The sequence below is a fragment of the Caretta caretta genome, chromosome 7, assembly GCF_965140235.1.
Source record: "Caretta caretta isolate rCarCar2 chromosome 7, rCarCar1.hap1, whole genome shotgun sequence".
NCBI lineage: Eukaryota > Metazoa > Chordata > Testudines > Cheloniidae > Caretta > Caretta caretta.
Window position 1 is genome coordinate 56,870,063 of NC_134212.1, and position 19,900 is coordinate 56,889,962.

Genomic DNA, 19,900 nt, shown 5'->3' on the forward strand with positions numbered 1-19,900 from the left:
TTAATCACGTGATTAATTGTGCTGTTAAACAACAGTAGAATACCATTTATTTAAATATTTTTGGATGTTTTCTACATTTTCAAATATATTGATTTCAATTACAACACAGAATACAAAGTATACAGTGCTCACTTTATATTTATTTTGATTACAAATATTTGCACTGTAAAAAACAAAAGAAATAGTATTTTGCAGTTCACCTAAAACAAGTACTGTAGTGCAATCTCTTTATCGTGAAAGTTGAAATTACAAATGTAGAATTATGTACAAAAAAAACTGCTTTCAAAAATAAAACAGTGTAAAATTTTAGAGCCTGCAAGTCCACTCAGTCCTACTTCTTGTTCAGCCAATCGCTCAGACAAACAAGTTTGTTTACATTTGCAGGAGATAATGCTGCCCACTTCTTGTTTACAATGTCACCTGAACATGAGAACAGGCATTCTCATGGCACTGTTATAGCCGGCGTCACAAGATGCCAGATGCGCTAAAGATTCATATGTCCTTTCATGCTTCAACCAGCATTCCAGGGGACATGCATCCATGCTCATGATGAGTTCTGCTCGATAACAATCCAAAGCAGTGCAGAGTGACACATGTTCATTTTCATTTTCTGAGTCAGATGCCACCAGCAGAAGGTTGATTTTCTTTTTTGGTGGTTCAGGTTCTGTAGTTTCTGCATCGGAGGGTTGCTCTTTTAAGATTTCTGAAAGCATTCTCCACACTTCATCCTGCTCAGATTTTGGAAGGCAATTCAGATTCTTTAACCTTGGGTCGAGTGCTGTAGCTAGCTTTAGAAATCTCACATCGGTACCTTCTTTGCGTTTTGTGACATCTATAATGAAAGTGTTCTTAAAATGAACAACATGTTCTGGGTCATCATCTGAGACTGCTATAACAAGAAATATATGGCAGAATACAGGTAAAACAGAGCAGGGGACATACAATTCTCCCCTAAGGAGTTCAGTCACAAATTTAATTAATGCATTATTTTTTTAACGAGCATCATCAGCGTGGAAGCATGTCCTCTGGAATGGTGGCTGAAGCATGAAGTGGTCTATGAATGTTTAGCATATCTGGCACATAAATACCTTGCAATGCCAGCTACAAAAGTGCCATGCAAATGCCTGTTCTCACTTTCTGGTGACATTGTAAATAAGAAGAGGGCAGCATTATCTGATGTAAATGTAAACAAATGTGTTTGTCTTAACGATTGGCTGAACAAGAAGGAGGACTGAGTGGACTTGTAGGCGCTGAAGTTTTATATTATTTTGTTTTTGAGTTCAGTAATGTAACAGCAAAAATCTACACTTGTAAGTTGCACTTTCATGACAGAGATTGCTCTACAGTACTTGTATGAGGTGAACTGAAAAATACTATTTCTTTTATCATTTTTACGGGCAAATATTTGTAATAAAAATAATATACACTTCCATTTCAATTACAACACAGAATACAATGTATATGAAAATGTAGAAAAACATCCAAAATATTTAATAAATTACAATTTATATTCTGTTGTTTAACAGGGCGATTAAAACTGCGATTAATCACGATTAATTTTTTTGAGTTAATCGCGTGAGTTAACTGCGATTAATCAACAGGCCTATTAAATACACATTTGGAAACCTATTTATACATAGACTCTAAGGCCAGAGGGACCAACCAATATGATCATCTAGTCTGACCTTCTGTACAGCACCCGCCAGAGAACTTCCCCCAAACAATTCCTAGAGCAGATCTGTGAGAAAACATCCAATCTTGATTTAAAAATGGTCAGTGATGGAGAATCCACCACTCTGGCTTTATAAATGTACCTCCCTTTCCTCCAGCTTATTGAATTAAAAAGCATGTTGAGCTTGCTGTCTCTAATACTAAGTGAAATAAGCTTTACATTTCCTATGTATGTGACAGAGTAACACTTCTAGTCCAGGTGGCATTCTGACTTGTTACAAACAAAGGGGTATACAGGAATTAATGTTCAACCCTGACCAGGTTGTGGCTCAAAATGTCTGATGTAGTGTGTCAGAAGAAAAAAGCTGATCCACCAGTTGTACGTTGAGTTACACATCAGGAAGGGTATAAGGTCAGAGGTATATAGGAGACTAAACCTGAGTCTGATTAAAGTTGCAGGGCTGAACTGCACTTAACCTTCATTGAATTTCACTCAACTCCAGTTCAGTTGATGGGGATGCAAAATCTACAGTGAGTTGTAGATATACAGTGGTTTGGGTTGGAATCTGTTCCAGAGAGCCCCAAGACTGGGGTGGCAAGAGGTGCTCTACCTCAGGGTTGAGGTGCATTGACATAGCTGTGTGTTAGCATTGGGTAGGCTGGATTAGAATGAGCAGGGAATGCTGCCAGTCAGGAGTGAGGTGCATTGACATAGCTGTGAAGAAGAAAGCTCTGCAGCACCTTCCTTCAGGATGCTCAAAGCAACCTGTATGCCCTCTGTGATGCATAGGGTTGCCAACCCTCCAGGATTGTCCTGGAGTCTCCAGAAATTAAAGATTAATCTTTAATTAAAGATGATGTCACGTGATGAAACCTCCAGGAATGCGTCCAACCAAAATTGGCAACCCTACTGACGCATGCCAGATTCACCCACCAATTGAAAAGCTTTGGCTGATGGAGTGAAGTGGAAACCCCTCCTAATGTCAGTGCTACTTCTGGGTGCTCACGCTCATTGCCTGGTCTTACTGGGGATTGTTTTCCTTTCCTTTGAAAGACTTAACTTCTGGAGCAGCATCTCTGCGGATATATTCAGGTGACTTGATGGTGGGCGAAGCGAACATCAGCTATTACGCTGACATGGAAGAGATCGGCAACTTGTTGGCCAATGCAGCTAATCCAGTGGAGTTCATGTGCCAGGTAATGACAATGGACAAAAGGCAGCTTTTGAAATCAGCCCTTTCTGGGGCAGGAGGTGAGCAAAGAAGATTTCCAAAGCACTCGGAAGGAAAGAGCTCACCAGCAGGATAGAAATGTAAGCTAATTGTCTTCTTGCAGTCAATATTAATTAGGTCTAGCAGATGTTTCCCATCTGCAGAAAGCAGAGTGTGCTCTCTCCCTTTGAGGAGCTATGGTAACTCCTAGATTTATTGGCAGCGCAAGGAAAATGCAGTAATTTAACCCCCCAATTTAGACTTTGCTAACTTGAGAAACTGGGTTTTACAGAACCTGGAATAAGTCTTCAAGAAATAACAAATCATTTGGAAAGCTAAACATAAAAGCCTAGTGCAACAAGAGAAACTGACAAGGCTAGTTGAGTGCATTGCAGAAAGTAAAGTAACTCCTTCATTTTTCACTCCTGTTTTAAGAAACGACTTAATCTTTGCATTCCAGGCTCACTCACTGTGCTTTCCAACCTGCATACTCAGTCACTGAAAATAGTAGCACCTGATCATGTAACTGAATACAGTATCATGAATGTGCACCAGGAAGCAGTTAAAATTGCATGTATGACCTTAACTTTGGCCCTTCTGGTCTTTGAGTGTTTAGCATTCTCTTCTCTTGACTTAGTTTTTTGTTTTTAACCTACTTTATATATCCAAACTGAACTGAATGTCTGGCCTGAAAACGCCCCCAAGATAAATTACTTTTCACTTGTGTTCAGGCCTTTAAAATAGTACCATATAACATAGAAGCTCTGGACAAACTGTTGACCGAGTCATTGAAGAACAACATTCCTGCAAGTGGATTGCACCTGTTTGGAATCAACCAGCTGGAGGAAGAAGATATGAATACAAGTAAGTGTTTAAAAAACGTCCTTGTTACAACTCTCTGCTTGTAATCAATGGCTGTAAAATGAGTTGCCTGCAGCACTGTGTGAAATGGAACGACAGGGTTTTAACACATAAAGAATGGAGGAAAGAGCCATTACTTTGGCAGGCCTGGGGCAGGATGGACAATAATCTATGGCCAAGATTTTCAAAAGTGCCTAGTGATCTTAGGTACCCAACATGAGCCATCTTTAAAAGAAAATTGAGCCCCTGCTCTCTGAAAATGAGCTCCCTTTCAAGGTGTTAAACTGAATGCTGTTGTATTAATTTAGATGGAATGAAGGGGCCCAAAGAGACAAAGGAGTTAACATAATCCAGTCACTGTAGAACATTAAACAAGGTTTGGTATCTAGAGACCTCAGCCAAAAAAATCCCCATTAAACTCTTTATTGAAAGATACAGAAAAGAAGGAAAAACAGTTAAAGCATTTGAAATGTAGGGTATTAAATACAGTTTTCATTTTAACAACATCCCTTGTTCCCTTTCCTTTAGCTGGAGAGAGTTTTTAGAAGGACACCCCTCCTCCACCCCACATTTGACAGTCATTTAGTTGGTATTTGGTAATAACTGTCCTTTTGCGGGGGAAAGAAAAGAAATGAGTTAAGCTTGACTGGAGCTGTCATTGGTGCTGTACTTGTTAAAGTCTGATCCCATTTCTTAGAAGACAAGTCGAGATAAACACAGACACCAGGGGAGAGGAAAGAGCAGCAAAGAGAGAAAATGCAGCTTCTTTCTGATGCTGACTCTCACTTGCAGCCCTGCTGTGGGAAAAACACAGGCATGACACACGGTCTGATCAGCCACTGCGAGACTGGCAAACTTGTTCCAGTACTGGGCTGTGTAGGGCATAGCCTTTAGCTGTCTTTCCAGTGACAGGCTTATAGCAGTGTTGGAAAATATACAGTCTTTGCTGGCTAAGCTGGACTGTTCTTAGACAGAAGGAAAAAGGAGGTGGGAAAGAGAAGAGGTAAGGCAGGGAAGGAAAAGAACACACCAAGGTGGGGAGGGGCAAGACACGTCTTGCATCCTGGTGGTGGTTGGCATTCAGCTGGAGCTGGTAGGGTGGTGATGTCATTTGGGTCCCTCTCTCTGGCCCAGTCTGGTCAGACATCCCTCAAGTTTAGGATGAAAAAGGACCCAGGAGATGTTGGAAGTGGCAGCCATGATGGTGAAACTTGCTCCAGTAGCCAATTTTTCTCCCCAAAGTCTCTTTCTTAATGACCCCAAAAGGGAGTGCCGGGTGCAATAGCCCATCCCCTCTTTATTTTCTCTCTCAGTTAGGCTTAATATCAACATACCCATTTTGGTTTATTCATTTTTGGTCCTCAGTCCCTCTTGTTTACCAGGCATGTTCTTAACGCATGTCCTTGAATTGTATCAGGAGGCCTTTATGTTTGGACTAATTCAGTCTCCTTTTTGTACCTGTTCCCATCACCATTGGTTATTCTAGGTGATTTTGACAGCTTATGAACTTTCACTTCCTTGTTCCTGTTGAGCTCACAATTAGGATAAATTGGGAGGCCCAGGGTCCAAAATCACTTGTCACTCCTGAAAGTCTTGGCCGTCCGTTTTTGTAAAAGTAATGCGTGCAGTGAAGACCACCTTGACCACATGCCTCAGGACCTGCCTGGTAGCACTTACAGCCTCAGCAGTGGGACACGACAATGTGTCTGAAAACAGGCCCAGTTTGGTAGAGGGCGATTTGATTTTAAATGCCTGGATCAGAGCAGCCTTTCCAGATACGGTAGCTTGTTGTTGTGGTCAGAGTGCTGTTGAATTCCCCGGGATTAGCACATGGCTTTTGGGGATCTTGGCCAGCACCCCAGGACCCCTTTTTTGGCAATATTTTCCCCTATCCCTCTTCTGTATTTCCTGCCTCTTTGTTTAATCTTCTTATCCTCACTTTGCTGACACCCAGCTGGGGTTGACTGAACAGTGCTGCTCCTTGAATATCCAGAAAGAGCCCCTGTAAATCAGGCAGCTCCCTTCTCCCCCATGCCGGACGAAGCCTTCCTCAACCTCTGTCCTGGGCAGTGCCTGACATGGGCTGTGCATGTCTGCTGTGCCAGTATTCCTGAGCAAAGTGTGCACCTTGGCATGGAACTAGCAAATGCACAAGCATTCTGGTAGGCGTGTTTACGAACCTGGCTGAGGCTGAAATTAGCCACGTGCTTCTTCACCACAACGTCATGCGTCTACCGCTGTTTAGTGAGAATGCGCCTTGTTCGTGGCTAACTCTGCCATCTAGTTTCTTGAGGGTTCACTACCCTGCCCCCCAACACCTGATGTGCTGCCCTACCTCATGATGCTGATGCATTCGCCAGAGAACAGCTTTTCCCTTTTTCACTCTCTTCTCCCTGACCTTCCAGCTGATCCAGAGATGGAGCCAAATGCACCGCCAGCGGTGCCCCAGTGTGCCAGGCAGATGTGCCAGGCAGGTGTGCCCTCCTGCAGCATTTTTCATGAGAAGATTTAAGTGTCTTTGAAGCTCAGATTTTCACGGCTAAGTTGCAGCTTTGAAATGCCTGAAGGGATTTGGATGCCAAACTCCCAGGAAAACCAATGGGAACTGGGCATCCGAATGTCCTAGATGGCTCTGGCTGGCTCAGCCCTACAGGCCGAGTTCTGCTCCATTCTGACGTGGTGTAGCTCTTCCAGGGCTATTTAATGTCCTGCTTTTGTGTGCCTCCCCCTTTACTAGCCGCTGCATTCATTGCCCACCGGGTGTGTTGATGCCAAAGAGGAGCTTGATTTCTAAAAGCCTTTGTTCTCTCAGATCAGAGGGATGAAGAGCTGCCGACACTGCTTCACTTCGCTGCAAAATACGGGCTGAAGAACCTCACGGCCCTGCTGCTCACTTGTCCGGGAGCCCTGCAGGCCTACAGTGTAGCCAACAAGTATGGGTACTACCCGAACAACATCGCTGAAAACCATGGCTTTAAGGACCTGCGGCAGTTCATTGACGAATACGTGGTAAGAGGGAGCAAGGTGCTGCCGGAGGGGGCTGTACGGCATTCACTTTGCACAGTGAAAGCTGCCCCAGATCACTCTCCATCAGGCTGGTAGCCTGTCACCAAGGACGGTGCTGTGCACTGGGATGTCAAGCTGTGGAGGGGGGTGGGGAAATTGGCATACCATGGCCTCTCTCTGGTGTAAGGTGGGGCTGGCAGCTGGGTGCAGCATGGGAGACTGGGGAAGATGGGCAGAGGGCTCTCAGAGAGGAGCAGAAGAGATAAAAACAGAGTACGCCTTTCTGGTCCCCTTCCCTCACAACCCTTGGGACCAGCATGCTGCTACCGATGCGTCCATGGCATCCGATCCCTGGTGTGAAGCTTCTGAGATAAACCCTAATGCTGCCAAAGCTGCAGCCCCTCAATCCTGTTCTGTCCAGCGAAGTGCCATGGCACTGACTCAGAGTGTGCTGTGGTTCTGGGGCTCCAGGACTCTCTCTGATTGCCTGCACTTCAAAGTCTTTGCACTTTGTCACTTCAAAGCAGCAGGAAAAGGAGCTGAGGGGAAGTGCTCTGAACGTGACAAGCACTTTGCAAGCACAAGGGTGACGCCTTGGGGGTTTAAATCTCTGTGCAGAAGGCCTTGCACTTGTTAGCTTGGGGGCTACACGTATGAAAATGGAGGGACTTAATGAGACGATGGAGGGGGAGGGATGTTCACCCTCCCCGGTAGGGGTGAAGCCTTGTTTTGAAGACTTGGGTGCTGCTTAGGTCTTGTGCTGGTTTTCTGCGCAAAGACAAGTGACAGACTAAAATGGACTGTGCAGGCTCCCGATGGGCAGCTACTAGCCAGGTTGTGTGGCCTTCCCCTGAAATCAGGGGAGTTACAAGCCTGTGAATCGCCTCTTTCGTTAAAGTGCAGGAGAAGTGCAGGAGGCTGAGAAAATCCAGCTACCTCCAACCCTTTTCTTTGATCAATACATCATGAGTGTCACAGGCCTGGCCTGGCCTGTGCTAGCTTTTTCTCCCACGTCTGTTGTGGTGTGAGAGCTAGTCAGGCTTGAAATAGCAACCCCAATGCGCTATCCGCCATGTCCCGCTTACTGTAAGCACAAGTCAGTGGTCTGCATTAGTGCAGCCACTGGTGGGGGCGAGAGCCGCAGATGCTAACAACCAAAAAGCCACTGTGGCAATAGCCAGAGGAGGCGAGGAAAGAAGGCTCCTTCCAGCTGTATGGCAGAGAGCTAGTGGCTGGGCCTGGAGCACAGTCAGTGCTGGGTTAGGGGGAGAGCAGCTGGGGAAGCGTTCTGCCTCACTGGCGCAGGCCTTGTAAAATTAGCGCTGCTCTCCAGCGCGGCACCTGCATAAAGCATTCCACTGCCCTGAGAAATGAAAGTGGCTGGTATTACACGAGCGATGATCAGCTGTGAGGTTTCCTGTTGGTCTCTCGGAGTAGACGGGCTGTGCACTGCCAGAACATGTTCTAGTACAGCTGTCAAAAAAAGAGGAAACTAAATCCAGAGTGAAGCAGGGGCTGGCCCTTTCTTGCTAATGCTTGGGGCGAGGAACTGTTTCTTTGATCTGCATCTCCAGCTAAAGTCTCCAAGGGCAGCTTCTGTTGAGCCATCACCACCTTAGAATGAGCTTGGCATGTGTCCTGGCACTTCCAAGTATGTGAGGCTTGAGGCGGAGTTAGCAGAGGGGCAGCAACTGTTTAAACGTTGTGCCCGCTGGCTAGGGGTGTTCGCCTGTACCCGGAATAGCCGCCAAAGGCAAACACAGCATCACCCCTGATCACTAATACGTCACAGGGCTAGGCAGGGGAATCTGCAATCTCCATGCCATGCAGTAGTGGCGGCAGCTGCTGGTTTGGGGGTCAAGCCAGCTCTCCTACTTTCCCATGTTGCCTCCTCTGTAAATGGCTGTTCTGCATCTGGGGGGGATTGGGTTCTCTCTCCTTCTGTCCCCCTCCTGGTGCTGGATTCCTGCACCTGAGCTTGCTTCTCCACTGAGCTACCCCCTTCAGCTCCACAGAAGAGCCAGCCCAACGGCAGGTGGCCAGGGAGGATCTCATGATGGTGCTAGTGCTATTAGAGACAGCTTGGGTGGCCTCTCAGAGACCTGGCTATCCACTGCAGCATAGGCCCCGGGTCTGTGCCGCTACGATGAGGACGAAGGTCCATGCAGCCTTAGATATGGGTTTACACCGGAAGGCTCTTTCCATTACAAGTGGGTGGCAGACTTATCCTGATATTGGCACCGACTTCCCAGAAGGGGAGACCTGCAGATGCAGTTGTGGGCTCAGAGGATGGATGTGCTGGTGAAATGTACCAGACTGATGTCCCTGGAGAGTTAAGTTCTCTGCTTGCTTAGAGCATGGGCAGTAATTCAATCCGCTAACTCTGGACACTGGATGGATGCACGTGCACCCAGTAAATCAGAACATGCTAATGCACTGCACCTCACACAGCAAGAGCAGCTTTATTTCCCTGATCCTCTCCTTCCTGAGTCTTTTGCTTACGCTCCCTCCTCCAGGAAACTGCTGATATGCTGAAGAGTCACATTAAGGAGGAGCTGATGCAGGGTGAGGAAGATGACTCTGTTTATGAGTCCATGGCTCACCTCTCCACCGACCTGCTGATGAAATGCTCCCTGAATCCTGGCTGTGATGATGAGCTCTATGAATCCATGGCCAATTTTGCCCCGGATGCCTCAGACGATCTGTGTATGTATAGACTTTACGTTGTGTGGAGTGTTGCAGACCGTGTCAATACTCAATCTCTTATTATGTTAAGCCGAGTGTTTACACATGGCAGGTCCCTGACTGCATTTATACTGTGTTTTGATTGTAACATTTCTGCTCTGTCCACACCAGCAGCTCTAAAAGATGGTTGGGCTACTGTTGGCTTTGAGATAACAGGCATAAAAAGAAGTAACGCTTTCATCATTAGACTGCAGATCTTGCTCTGCATGAAAGCAGTATGGTAAAAAGGCACTTCCTGTACAGTAGGGCTGAGCTCTAAAAGGAAGGACAAGGAACTTCAGTCTGATGTAGAAGCTGAGAAGCCAGTGTAGTGACTTGAAGGGAGGCAGGACAAGCTAAAAAGTGTGGGTTGTTCTTGTTTAAGTGCTTGGGAGAAAGTCAGCTGTCAGTGGAGGGGAAGGGAGCGTGTTGGCACTTTAATAATTCATTGCTTCAGGGAAAACTTCTCCTACTGAAACACTTCTTCTTATAGACAATATATCTTGGATTGCTTCCCCTCCCCCATAGGAATATGAAGGACACTCTAAAACAAGATCTGTGTTGCTTAGGGGTTCAATTGCCACTGCTGTTTATCCTTCACCTGAATTCATAATCCCGTCTTTGTGACGTCTCATTTGGTTGCTGTGGAGATGGTTATGTTGCTACAAAACCAGGTTGTTACGATTTCAGGTGGAGAATAAGCAGCAGGAGCAATTGAATGCCTCAGCCACAAAGATCCCATTGTCCCTAGTCCTTGAGTGAGGGCTGGGGAGCTGTGGCTAACATGTGCTGTTTCAGAAGTGGTCTGCATAGAATTGGTTTCTAGATGTTGGTTTGGATAGTTCTATGGAGAATGGGTGGATCTCTGTGTAAGGTATTTAATGTGGGCAGGGCAAAAAAATCAGAGGAAAAACTAGTTGAGTTTAGTGGGTTGAAATGCCTGGACTCTACAGTAACCTAATAATTCTTTTGGTGTAGGGTTTCCTATAACTTAGTCTCTGAGACTTTTGAATTGGAATGTAGAATGTAGCTGTGCTCTCAAAATGGCCTCGTACTGTGTTCTCCGACTTCAGATCAAATGTGCTCAGCTGACGAGTAAAAGTGGTCTGATTGCCAGTACTGCAAACTTGGGGTCTGAGTCGGGCTGCGCTTTCTGAACCTCACCAGTAGCAAAGGTTCTGCAGGCCGCATTGTGCTCTTGCGACACATGCACAAGGCCAGTGACTTTGGTGGCTTTGCAGAGATCTGAAGGACTAGAACGAAGTGATTCTCTTGGTGCACAAAAGGGAACTGAATCCAGCTTACACACTGCTGTATTGGCTCTGCAGGGGCTGGCAGAAGTAAAGAACAAAAAATTCTGTCACTAGTGGGCAATCTTGGCTCTGAATTCACACAAGGAGCAGATCTGAACAAGAGGGTGACATCTTAAAAACTATGCAGAACAGAGCTGTTCTTTAAGTCTGAGGTTTGGTCCGTCTGCATGGACAAAGAGCCTTGAGCACTTTCTGTAACAGTGTGTTTGCTCTTGTGTCCAGAGCTGTGTTGTGCTTTCTGTGCTCCACATGGCTATCCCCTTCTACCACGGGGCTGGTGGTGGTATAAAGAATAAATCTTTGAAGGCCTTACGGAGTCTTTACCTGGGAAAATTCTTAGGCCTAAACAGTTTTTGCCCCCATGTAACTGTATTGGTGTAGAGACGGATACAGCTCAACTGGTGGTGTAACTTAGTGTTGATGCAGTTATTTCAGCATGCAGATGTTTGACTGGTGTCTGAAATAAGCCCTGATTGAAAGTGGTGGGAGTATTGCCTGGGTTAGGACTGACTTAATGATTATAGATTTCAAGATTTAGCACTTAGTTAAAGCTCTGAGGAAATGAAAGACTACATAGAAAAGTGAAACATGATGTTTGTTCACACATTCCCTCCAGGTTGGAACTGATTTCTAGTATCTCCAATGGCTTCTCTGAACAAGGGACATACTACGCCACAACCATATGAGCAACATGGCCACCTGGCAGGATTGGACCACAGTTCTTGCCACACACTTCGAGAACTGACCCGAGAAAGCTTGAAAGCACCAAGGGGTCACCTAGCTGAATGAGAAGCTATTTGAAATGTAGTCAGTTTCAAAGCGTTAAAAATAGCTTCAGGTTATACACTGGTGCTTGAGTCCCCCAGCCAGTCTCTAGTCTTGATCCCTTTCATCTTTTCAATGGTTTTCTCTCTCTCTCTCGGCCTATGGAAATGGATTCTGTGCAAGGAATTTTTACTTTGTGGGTCTGACAGTTTCTCTAACCGTTCAGTTCCAGGAAGAGGTGATACTTGTGCCAGGATTAGGACAGATTTAGACACCAGTGTGATAGTGTCCCATGAAGCTCAATTTTAAGATGGGCCACACAACCACAGAACTAGGAAAGAACTGTTCCTGTACAGAACTCTGTGTCCCCGGCCCTGTCCAGTGCAGGGTTATTCCCTACAGTCACTTCCCCAGTGTCATTCTAAATGCGCAAAACCCACTTCCCTTCACAAACTAGCACACAGCCAAATAGCTCTTGCTGTTAAGAATTTTTTTGATATTGAGCCTAAATTGTCCTTTAGTTAATTTCATCCCATTAATTGTAGGTATTCCCCCTTCAGTAGAATTCCCCTCTGATTACACCTTACATTTGACCTTACACGTATTTGAAAATTCCAGGCATAAGGAAATTGCAGCAGGTTTGTGTGGGTTGCAGGTGGATGTTACAAACAGCAGCCAAGAAGTATGAAGGGGGAGTTATCCGTTTCACCTCACTTCTGCATTGTGGACAAAGGGACCATTTTGTCTTAACCACTGTGAACTCTTTTCCTCCACCAACCTCTCCTGCTCAGTTCCAAACCCTGGATCACTAGGAAATGTGGCCTTTTGAATGAATCTGTGTGTGCCAGAGCTTTCCTCCCAACTTCCACCTCCCAACTCTTGGGGGTTGACTAACCTTTAACCAGTGGGTTCTTTTTGATCTAAGTGCAGGGCAAACTTCCGTGCCTGGAATCGAATGTGCTTTTCCTAAGACGATGCCAGAGGGTAGGGTCTGATGTGCCTGATTAGGAAGGGCATGTAGTGAAGCCTGATGGAGGGAACAATGGAACTGTCTCCTTAAAGTGTGAAGCAGAACACATCCTGTAATGCAGTGAAGTACCAGACAATGTCAAGGAACTGGTCAATGTCCCATGTCTGTAGATTGCCACTGTTCGGGTCTGTTTCTTATACTGAAGAAGGTTCCATGTATTAAGGCCTTAGCACATGCAGCTCAGTAACGACTGACTGGAGTGTGAAGGTGCAGATTTTTATCCAGTCTCTGAACCAATAAGGAGAGCAATGATTTACTTGTAGGAGAAAGCTATGAGGAACCTCTGCCCTCCTCCAAGGCTATGTGTTTCTTGACCCTGTTCACTCTGTTCCCAGCCAGGGGAAGGCATTTCCTTCCTCGGCTAGATAGTTCTGTGACCCACATTTTGACTTGCTAATTATGACACCTATTTTTGTCTGCAGCCAAGGATGCTGGAACTAGGGGTGCTGAGGGTGTGGGAGCACCCCCTGGCTTGAAGTGGTTTCCATCATATACAGAGTTTACAGTTTGGTTCAATGGCTTTCAGCACCCCCACTATACAAATTGTTTTAACGTTACTGTCTGCAGCTGTGACTTTTCCCCCTCTAGGAATTACTCAAATACCATTCTGCCCTTTTCTAGGGCCTGGTGTCCACTGACTTCAGTGCATTTAACAAACTGCAATCTTCCGGCCACGAGCAGCCAAAGCACCTTAAAAGTGGGGGGGCCACAGGCGCCCGAACTATGGTCCCACCCCCATGTCACCCATCCACCCCGAGATCCTACCCCTTCCCCCAAGGTCCCGCCCTTGCTCTGCCCCTTCCCCCAAGACTCTGCCCCTGCACCACCCCTTCCCCTGGGCCCCACCCACCACTCACTCCTCTCCGCACCATTCCCCTGTCACTTGACCTTACGGCCGGTAAAAAATGGAGGGGCCATGGCCCCCTGGTCCCCCTTGTTCTGGTGCCCCTGCTTCCAGCCACCTTAGAAACATTAACTCCATTTTAGATGGGGAAACAACCATGTCACTTCCCCTCTGCCGCTGTGTACATGTGACTTTGGACTAAGATCTGGGACACCAGATTACCTGCCTGATTCCCAGCCCTGTTACCTTAACCATAGACCATCCAGCTGCAGGAACTAATGGAGCCAGAGTTTCATGGAACAGCAGCTTTTAAACGATTGTGCTGTGAAGTGCAGAACGAGGTTTCAGAACCCTTGACTCCCTACTAAGAGTGGATAGTAGAGTGGATTTTGTTAGCTGCTCACATTGTCTTTTCCCATGGTAGTGAGCTGTGTTATCCCCATTCCCCCATCCCCCGCATAGACAAGGTTTTTCTAACCTGTGTCTATGGACTGTAGATAGAACACAGAACTGCAGCCTTCTTGTCTTCCTCAGGTGAGCGAACGGAATCGTGCACAAAATGTTACTGCTTTAAAATTCTGGGATGGGATTATGGCAAAACACTGAAGTCTTTGTGTTAAGTAATAGAGAACTGACCTCTGAACACAGCTGGCTTTGTGTGTGCGCTCGGTAATAGCTGATTACAAGTGGCTCTGAAGACTTAATGGAGATGGGGGCAAGGGTTTCTTTACAGGTTAACATAAAAGGCAGGTGCAGCCATGCACTGAGGCAGCCTGTGTGTATTGTTGGTGTCTCTAAGACCAAGGGGCAGTGACTGAACTTCCAGAAGGTCCAATGCTCTGTTGGCTCAATGAGAAGCTGCTAACCCACATGAAGTCTCCAGTCGCTGCACAGAGTGGGAAGGGAAATCGGAGGGCTGTCTTTTATCTTAAATCCTACCTAGCATGACACCTGAGATTCCAGCATGGCTTCTCCTCTCCCTGCTGGTTTCACGCCACAAGATCCTTCACCCTAGGTCCCCTGACTAGCTCAAGCAAACCTGGGGTCACTTGCAAACTATTGCTGGGCACGTGGCTGTGGGGCCCAGACTTTGTAGGTGACTCTTCTCCCCCTAATCCCTGCTCCAGAGTCTCATTTCTGATGAGGTAAGGGGAATAGATAATCCATCTGGGAGATGTCCAAGGCTTCAGCTCGATCTGGGGACATGGGTAGGACATTAATAGGTGTCATCTATATACAAGGCAGATCTGTGTGCCAGGAGACAATGATGTGGTAATTGCCTGTCAGCCAAGCCCAAGATCCTGCCTACATCCGGGAAGCTAATCTCTCTCCCACCGAGTCAGTGTCTGCAGTTCCCTGTGATCTGTCACTAACCTCTTTGCCTACTTCACTGAGTAATGTCACATACTTGATATTTTATTTATACTTATGGTTCATCCTCCTACGGAGTCGGGTATATGGGACAGTGCACGAGGATAACCTACCTCTGGTGTCTTGGTCTCTTATTTTTGTCCATTTGGAGTCTGCAGTACAGCAGTGTCTAATATTGTAAGCTGCTGTATTTCATACCAATTAGGTATTGTCCTTTGACTCCTGGCAAGTTTCCAGTGTGGCTTTCAGCTGGGCAAAGTTTGGGGTCCCATTATAGTTTTCACTCTTCCTTGGCAAAATCAGCTTGGCCTTCTACTGGGAAAGGAAAAAAAGAACACCCCATAAACGGAACACATACCCTACAGGCAGTTGGTGAGATTAGTGAGTTAACTAATCCTGGCTAATGCCCCATAAAACAGATCTGGTCTCTACCATGGGTCACTCACTAACCAAGTGTAACAGTGATCCCTTAGTATAAGATTTTCTCTGCCTGAAATCGATTGACAACTTATTGGCTAGATAGATCGATTTTACCCAGAAAAGCAGTAGCCTTCTTATGCAGTAGTTATCTCCGGTAGTTGACACTACATGGTGAAAAGATTTGGCTACGCAATAGAAAACTCCCCAACTTCCTCTTACTGTGCTGGTCTAATGATTTTGCAGAGCACTGACAAAAAAGGGGAACATGAGGCTGTCTCTTTGTTTTCTATGCGGAGAAGGAAAGGAATTTTGCACTCCCAATGCTGTCTACTCCACTCCGAAATCCATACATCAGTGGCTTGTTTCATGGCTGATTGTATAAGTTGTAAATATCAGTCTGTTAAAATTATTTATTACTTGGATCAAAATGACAAGTTTCTGTACAAAGATATGCACTCTAATGCTGAAACATTGGACGTGCATAGCCAACTCCAGCTGAGCAGCCCAAAGTGTCTTCCAAACAGTAGCTAATCCTCAACGCCCTGTTGGCAACTTCACTAAACTCTCCACTACACAACTCTGTTGTTCGCCTCTGCCTGTACAGCAACGGCCTTTCTTAGCTGCCCACTTGAGGAACTTGGCAGAAATCCTGTGCAAAATGTACTGAGCATAGCGACTTTCAGTGGCTTATAACTTGGCCACATTAAAACCAAACTTGATCAAAACATGAATTTCCACAGATGGGCCTGTAATAGTTAAAGCACTTGCTTAACATTCTTAAAGTTCATCCCTGATCAGCAAAGCCCGGAAGAATGTGCTGACGTGCTGAATAGGGGTCTGTGACAGGGTGCTCCACTCCATGCCAGGATGGTGCCTCCTCCTGGTCACTCAGGGGAATAGCATGCCAAATCAACATCCCTTCCCATGGTGGCACACCATCTTTCCGCCTCTCTCTCTGGGTCGGAAGCCCCACTCTTGCTCCATGAGCTGCTGCTGCCTCTTTGTGACTTGGCTCTCCGGCCACCTCCCTCGACATGTTTTCCCCTTCCTTCAGCAATCCTGGGCAGCCTTCCCATTCACTGCCTCAGAGTGCCACTTCCTCAGTGGCTGGCAGGGGAACCCGGATCCACCCTTTACTCAGGTTCCGGCTCAGGGACCCTCTAGTCTGCCGTCAAGGTCTGTTCCCTTTTAGACCTTACTGCCTTTCCCTGAGCCCTTTCCTTACCATATGGCACTCCCCCCGTCACCTGCAGGTTTGCTAGCAGCTAGAGGCTCCAACCACATTGGGGCTTCATTGTTAACTGCTGTATAGATTTGTAGTAAAGACAGTCTCTGTCTATCCTAAATAGTTTACAATCTTAATTTCCCCTCCAGCCATTTCAGCTGCAGAGCATCACACAAAACTTGTTTGGTGGGAATAGCATATCTGCCTTCACATTAAACAGCTGAGCCTTTCTATACACTAGTCTCCTCCAGGCAGGGACCCCGCCTGGAAATTTCAGCCTGAAAGGTGAAAGTGTTGTGAGGTTATGGGCAAAGAAAGACACGGTTAGAATTTAGACTTAATTGTAGTATCACTGCTCTACTGTTCCAGCGCTGGTATTAGGCTTCGTCCGCACTTAAAATGGAGGTTGTCATAGCTACGGTGCTTAGGGGTGTGAAAAATCCACACTCCGGAGCGCCATAACTACGCTAACCTAACTTCCATTGTGCTAAGTACCGTCGCTCGGGGAGGCAGTGTTCCTACAGTGATGGAAAAACCCCTTCCATTGCCATAGGATGCGTCTACACCATGTAGCTATGGTGCTAGAGTCCCTGTAGTGTAGACATGGTTTTAGATTGGATACAGTGCAGTAAATTCGCTGTTCAGAGTAGGGATGGAACTCTATCTAGTCTTACTGGGACTTAGCCCCACAATCATCTGTTGAGGCAAATACTTGTGCTTGGAATTGTCCAAATTGTCCATCCTAAAGTTGAGTGACTGGTCAGTGGGCCCAGATGTTTCAGAAATCTCAGGTCCGCTAATCATACTGGGTTTGTGAACAGCTAATGGAAAACCTGGTGTGGTTGAAGACATAGTTAATGGATTACTCTTCCTAATTGTTCTTCCAGATGTTGAGATGCTTCAGTCAAAACCCGAAGCCTCAATCGCTAGAGACCAGCTTTCTCTGACTACAAAAGATTCTATGATCCGCAAATTTTTAGAAGGTGAGAGCTGGGGGGCGGGTGGAGAGTGGAGGTGGTGGGGGAGGGTGGGTTAGGGCTAATTAAAATGAATTCTGTTTGAGATTTCGTCCTGCTCTGTAAGGATAGACGCAAACTCCCAGTGCTCAAGGTGAACGGCTCTGCTGCACTGGGTATTTTCCACATCTGCTGCAAAGTGTTCAGTACAGCAGGGAAGGTGGTTGATGTATCTGCATGGTAACACAACCAACTTGATTCGTGTTTTAACTCAGAGTAAGATCCAGTTCTGGTTCTATCCCCTCCTCACTTGTTAAGTGACATAATATTCAGACAGGGAGGTTCTGCTGAAAACACTTGCCTTTCTGTGGCCTTCTGCTCTCCATGTTAAGAGGATTTCAGCCATCCTGAATCAGGGCCCAAGTGCAGATCTGCCTGCGGGAGGAGTTTGACTTTTGACTAAGAGTGGCTAGTTATTATCCTCAACTACCTGGTTGTGCAGATAGGGATGTGGCCTCTGCATTGACTTCAGTGGGAAAGGATGGTGCCAAGAACCTCTAAGACCAGACCTCTGCTAGGTGCTTAATTGAGGTACCTGTCTTGAAAGCTTTTGGCCCAATTGGTTTCTGCATGTACGATGCTCCAGAAGGGGTTCTACTCTGTAGAAATGGCATAATGGGGCTCCAGGTCTTCCTATCTAGCATCCCTGTGAACTCTGCCTGGCCCCTGAGAGCCAGTCTGGATTATATCCCTCTCTCACATCACCAGCAACTAAGGGTTTGTCTACGCTGACAATTAGTTTGTGGCAAGCCGGGGGAGGGAGGGGCAGGAGGGGTGCTCTGCACTAGCCTGCCACAGACCAGCTGTCCACATGGACACATTAACAAACTGTTAATGCACTTTTAATCTAGTCCCGTTCCAAAGAGGACTAGATCAAAGTGTATTAACAAATGCGTCAGCAGTGTCCACACAGACAGTTAGTCCGTGGCAGGCTAGCGTGGGGTAGATTCATACCCCAGCTTGCTGAGAACTAGATGTTTGTGTCGAGAAGCCCAAGTTTCTGCAAGTCAAACTAGGCCTTTAGTGATGCTGTGCAAACCCACTCTCTGCAGGTGCAACTCATAGAATTTAGTGAACAATCCTGTGGCTGCACAAGAAGGAATCTAATCCAGCTCCCCCTGCTAGGTGTGTTTCTGTTGGGTTAAGAGGTAACAGCCAAACATTTTGTTGTCACTGAAGTCAGCAGATTTGACTGCACACACCTCCTGGGCCAGACAACCTAATGACAAAGTTGGCATTCGTAGACCAAGTTTCTTTGGGGAGAGGAGGAGGCAAATACTAACTTTCAGAACTGAGAACAGTCTTTCTCTTGAACCCCATTGTCTCCAGCGTGGGCAGCCGTAAGCGTTCAAAGATCATGAGACTGGGGGTTTTTCTTTGCTTTCTGGTTTGTGGGCCTTTACTGTACGCTCAGGTCAGGTTTTCACGCTTTTCTCCAGAACTACGAGGGCTAGCCGATGGCTTTTTATTGGAATGAAAGCAGAGGTTCTCGATTGCCCAACGCCACATGCTGTGACACTCATGCTAAAACCATGTGTTGGCAACACTGCTTCTAAAACGGCTTATCCTGCTTGTACCAAACGCTGAACATCTAAGATCTGCCCTTGGGTAAAACATTTCACATCATTTCAGATGGATCGCTTGATGACCTTAGTAGGGTGTTTGTTCAAATTCTGGCCTGTAAGGGAGGCTATCTTAAACCTTATTTATGGAAAGCTGGGGCATTTCTCCATACCACAGGAAGCTGGGGAGGCTTAGGCAAAAAGACCTCTGTGGAAAATAGCAGCCTGGAAAGGAGAAATAAAACTGTGTGAGGTTGGATTCCTCTTACTCTTTGCTTGTGCAGGTCAGATAATCAACCGCCATGCAGCTATGAGGCCGTCTTTGAATTCCAGCCACTAAGTATCTTAATCACTCTCCGCTGCTAGTCTCCGGTTGATGGCAAGGGATCATTTTCAGGAGAATGTGCTGCTGATAAGCTAGGAAGTATCGGGGAATTGCTTAGGTGAACCGGGTGCTGTTGCTCTCTCGAGAGCAATAGGTGTCTGAGGCCAGGGCTTATACCAGCAGTTTTGCTGGTAGAGTTTATATTTGTTTGGCAAGCGAAATAAGCTGTGCTAAGCTACACTGGCAAATGCAACTTTTTGCTGGTATAATAAGCTGGATCTGCACTAGGTGGGTTTTGTCAGGAGAGCTATACCGGAAAACCTTAAAAGCCTAGACTAGGCCTGAGTGTTGCTTTGGGAAAGCCTGCTGCAGGCTGGCACCCGCCAGTGCTGCTCTGAGCCTTCGGGAGGGCGCATGGGCCTCGTGGAGGAACTGGCCATTAGGTGAAGTCAGGAAGATGAAATGAACGTGGCTTGGCCAGGCCACAGTGGGCTCATGGATTTCATGCCAGTGTGAAAATGTGATTCTTATTGCATGGCTGGAGGGAACAAAATCC

At 46.4% G+C, this 19,900-nt stretch overlaps 1 protein-coding gene across 3 annotated transcripts in view; it reads left to right on the top strand.

Moving 5' to 3' along the window:
• PIK3AP1 (phosphoinositide-3-kinase adaptor protein 1) overlaps positions 1–19,900 on the top strand; it is an 81,319-nt gene that overhangs the window by 46,954 nt on the left and 14,465 nt on the right. For all 3 annotated transcript variants that reach the window (XM_048858801.2, XM_075130718.1, XM_048858803.2), the window contains 5 exons: positions 2,726–2,868; positions 3,614–3,746; positions 6,556–6,752; positions 9,266–9,455; positions 17,329–17,424. In XM_048858801.2, the coding sequence (XP_048714758.1) occupies positions 2,726–2,868; positions 3,614–3,746; positions 6,556–6,752; positions 9,266–9,455; positions 17,329–17,424 (759 nt within the window). The remainder of the gene's footprint in view (positions 1–2,725; positions 2,869–3,613; positions 3,747–6,555; positions 6,753–9,265; positions 9,456–17,328; positions 17,425–19,900) is intronic.